The following is a 4,677-nucleotide window of genomic DNA, read 5'->3' as shown; positions in this document are numbered from 1 at the left end:
CTATGGCTTTTTCATTGTCCGATCCGCCATTTGAAATCTCATGGATGTGGGTCTTGGTTGCCCAATCCCTAACATTTTGAACATATAATAGGGCATCAAGTTAATGCTTGCCCCCAAGTCACATAAAGCTTTGGCGAAATCGGCACTCCCAACAGTGCATGGAACTGTGAAAGCACCGAGGTCTTCCAACTTTGAAGCCATGGAGTGCACAATAGCACTCACTTTATGTGTCATTTTTATCATTTCACAGTTCATTGATCTCTTCTTTGTTACCAAATCCTTCATGAACTTGGCATATCCCGGCATTTGTTCTAAGTCTTCCACCAACGGTACATTTATGGACAAACTTTTCATCATGTCAATCAATTTCTTTAATTGATTCTCATTGTGTTGCTTTGAAGGTCTTTGAGGGTATGGAGTAGGAGGCCTTGGCATTGGTTCAGCCTTCGGCACTACCGGCTCCGGCATGTCAATCACGTGCTCCCTAGACGGGTTCACTTCTTCTTGCGTCTCCTCCACATTTTCATCAATATCAATCCTCGTTTCTTCATTAACTTGAACATCATTGCTTGGCTCATCATCATCTTGCACCAACACATAATCACCCACATGTCTTATTTGGTTTGAGGTACTAGCAACTCCACCTCTCCCACTTCTTGTTGTTACAGCCATTGCATGCCCCGTATTCCCACCTTTCGAATTCACCACTGTATCACTAGGTAGTGCCCCCTTTGGGAGAGTATTTAAATCTAGAGAAATTTGGCTAAGTTGAACCTCTAAGTTGCGGATAGAAGTGTTGTGGGAGGCTAATTGGGCATCGGAGTCGGAATTTCTCTCCATCATTTGCTTAAACATGTTTTCAATCCGTCCCATTTTACTATTGGAAGAACTAGGACCTTACGACGGATATGGAGGCGGGTTTTTTGGTTGTTGATACATCGGGGGCCTCTGAAAGCCCGACCCCCGATTTCCTTGATTGCTATTGTTCCAACCCCCTTGATTATTGTTGCCTCCCCAATTGCTTTGATTGTTGCCACCCCAATTACCTTGATTATTTCCTCCCCAATTGCCCCGATTACCTTGATTACCCCAATTGCTTTGATTATTGTTGTTTCCACTACTCCAATTTCCTTGGTGGCCTTGGTTGTTCCAATTTCCTTGGTTTCCTTGTGATGTTCATTGTTGTTGATTTGGAGCATTGCTTCTTTGACCTTGATAATAGTTGACATATTGAACCTCTTCATCTTGCTCATCATATGAATCATCTTGATTATACCCACTATTAATTTGCTCAAATTATTCCGGATGGTTTTGTACTTGTTGACCTCGTTACCGTCTCTTGTTTACCATCATATTCACCTAGGGCTGGCAAGTGGACCGGTTCCAGGCCTAAACGGGCCAAGTGGGCCGGTCCAAACGGTCCCGGGCCGGTCCCAAATTAAACGGGCCCGGGCCTAAACGTGCTTTTTGTATGGACCGGCCCGGGACCGGGACCGTTTGGTCCCGGGCTAAACGGTCCCGGCCCGCGGGCTAAACGGGCTAAGTGGGCTAAGTGGGCCCAACATATATTTTTCTTTTTAAAAAAAAATTAAATAGATATTAGAGACAAAAGGATGTTAAAAAAATATCTAAGGCAATACTTTGTAAATTTTATTATAGAATTGTGACCTAAATTTTATTTAACATCCTAAATTTTAATATTCAATATTTAATATCGAATATATATAGTATATATAGTATATCGATATAAGATGTATATATATATATATAAGCTAGATTCGATAAGCTATATTTACATCTTATATACTATATATAAGATGTATATATAGTATAGTATATATATTAAATATAAATATAATATATATATATATTATAGTATATATAAGATGTATATATATATATATATATAAGCTATATTCGATAAGCTATATATACATCTTATATACTATATATAAGATGTATATATAGTATAGTATATATATTAAATGTATATATAGTATAGTATATATATTAAATGTATATATAGTATATATATATATATAAGCTATATATATATATATTAAATGTATATATAGTATAGTATATATATATAAGCTATATTCGATAAGCTATATATACATCTTATATACTATATATAAGATGTATATATAGTATAGTATATATATTAAATATATATATATAGTATATATATATATATATATATATATATATATATATATATATATATATATATGCGATTTATATATATACACATCTTATATACTATATATAAGATGTATATATAGTATAGTATATATATATATTAAATGTATAATATATATATATATATATATATATATATATATATATATATATATATATATATATATATATATATAAAGTTATATTCGATAAGCTATATATACATCTTATATACTATATATATATTATATAGTATAGGGTATTTATAGTTGAAAATTGGGAAAAAGTGTAATTATAAAAAGTTTGGGATTAAAAAAAAGTTGGGGGGAGGATTAAATGGCTATTTTATAAATAGCCAACGGCTATTTTTGACAGCCCAACGGCCACCCTTATATTCACCCCTTCCATAGCATTCACCTGTTTCGGCCCTTGAACCTGTTGAATCTGAGCCTTGGCCAATTGGTTCATGGTGGTTGTCAACTCCGCAATAGCTTGCCCGTGATCATGTAGCTCCTTGTGTAGGTGAATAATATTTGGGTCACCCAGAGGAACATTGGCTCTACTTTGCCACGCTGAAGAGGTGTCTGCCATCTCATCCAAGATTTCACAATCTTCAAAATAAGGCGTGTTGATGAAGTTACCCCCAGCGAGTTGGTTTACCACACACTGATTCGTTGTGTTGATCCTCTTGTAGAAGGTCTGTTGGATCATGGACTCAGTCATATGATTGTTAGGGCATTCTTTGACCATGGTACGATATGTTTCCCAAATCTCATGCAATGGCTCAGTGGGCTCTTGTTTGAAGGCTAGAATTTCATCCCTTAGCGTAGCCATGTGCCCCGGAGAGAAGAATTTGGCAATGAACGTCTCGTCCAACTCATCCCAAGTGTGGATGGAATGATTGGGCAATCTCTCTAACCAGTCCAAAGCATTTCCCCGTAGAGAAAAGGGAAACAGCCTTAACCGCAATGCATCCTCGGACACATTCGTTTGCTTGCTCCCCCAACAAGTATCGACGAAACCCTTGAGATGCTTGTAGGCATTTTGGTGTGGAGCTCTGGTGAAGAAACCCCGCTGCTCAAGCAGTGTAATCATCACGTTGGTTATTTGGAAGTTGCCCGTCCTAATCCGGGGCGGGACTATTACACTTGCATAGCCCTCATTTGGCAACACCCAGTGCGTTGCTCTTGGTGGAGGTGGGGGAGGGTTTGGGACATTATCATTAGGCGATCGGCCTCTCCTGTTTACTTGAGGCTCGGGATGAACCTCATCCAATGGTAAATTTCCGAGGTGCTCGTTGTTAAAGGCCATTTGTTACCTAAAAGCAATTCACAAACAAAATTAAGGACTCGAAAGGAAAGAAAGACAAAACACACAAATACCTAGATATATAGCTAAATTCGTTTAACTCCCCGACAACGGCGCCAAAACTTGATCTCGGCCAAACCCACACCACAATTAAATAGTGAGGCGGTCAATGCAATAATAAACCCAATGAAGGTCAGAATCGAATCCACAGGGAGTTAGAAAATGTGATTAGGTGTATATCTAAGTTAATTACAAGTTTTGATTCCAATTACACTTCCACAAACTTGATTTGTATTCTACTTCTACTTTACTCTATTGTTTGCATGTATAAAACTAAGGACAATATTTTTGGTTTTGGGTTTTTCAATTAATTTAAAGGGACTAGGGTCGTGACTTCTACCTAGGTGGTTATCTAATGGGTTGTAAACTCCAGGGCAAATATGATTAATTGGGGTCATGATGTAGTAATCATATCCGGGTACTCACTCTATACCACTCGGTAGTTTGAGTGATGTTTTCCCAATTTGGCTTTCTCAAGTCCAATTGGGTATTTGCATAATACAAGTGATATTAGCTCAAGTCGGATATTACTATCTCTAGGTTTAACTCTTTAATTGGGCTATCAATTTCTTGAGATCACCCCAATTTCTTGTTAGCCAAATTTTTCTAGACTTAGTCTCTCTTTCTCAAGTACAGGCTAAGTCAAATAGGCATGAATCAATGTTTGCAACCATTGATTCTAGGGTTCAATCATGAACAAGGCTAAATATCACTAACCAAATCAAAAATAAGTCCTAAATTAAATACCCATCAAATACCCACACTAGGGTTGGGTCATAACCCTAGCTAAAGATTTTGGTACTCATGAAAACTAAAGAAATACAAGAAGAAATTAAGATAGAATACATAATAATTGATTATACAAAGAAAATCTAATGTTATGAAGTTAATCTAGTACAAACTTCCTCAAAATAGCAAAGACAACCGCTCAGGCGCACTTCTAAAAACTCTACTTAACCTAAAAATGAAAAAAGTTATATTTATACTAAGCTAAAAATATCTGACAAAAATGCCCATACGAAGGTTGTGCGGCCGCATAATTCAGGTGCGGTCCGCACAATGAGCTACTGCGGCCGCACAATTATCGTGCGGTCCGCATTCTTGGGACTTTGGGCTTAGAACTAGGGG

The 4,677-nt window shown here is 37.1% G+C and overlaps 1 protein-coding gene across 1 annotated transcript; it reads right to left on the bottom strand.

Moving 5' to 3' along the window:
* LOC138905513 (uncharacterized) lies at nucleotides 1–840 on the bottom strand. Its single transcript, XM_070194037.1, has one exon. It carries the CDS (start codon nucleotides 838–840, stop codon nucleotides 1–3), a length of 840 nt encoding a protein of 279 aa, XP_070050138.1.
* Nucleotides 841–4,677: the final 3,837 nt, after the last annotated feature.

The sequence above is a fragment of the Nicotiana tomentosiformis genome, chromosome 2, assembly GCF_000390325.3.
Source record: "Nicotiana tomentosiformis chromosome 2, ASM39032v3, whole genome shotgun sequence".
Taxonomy (NCBI): domain Eukaryota; kingdom Viridiplantae; phylum Streptophyta; class Magnoliopsida; order Solanales; family Solanaceae; genus Nicotiana; species Nicotiana tomentosiformis.
Note: the sequence above shows the minus strand (reverse complement) of the source record. Positions and strands in the feature narration are given on the sequence as shown.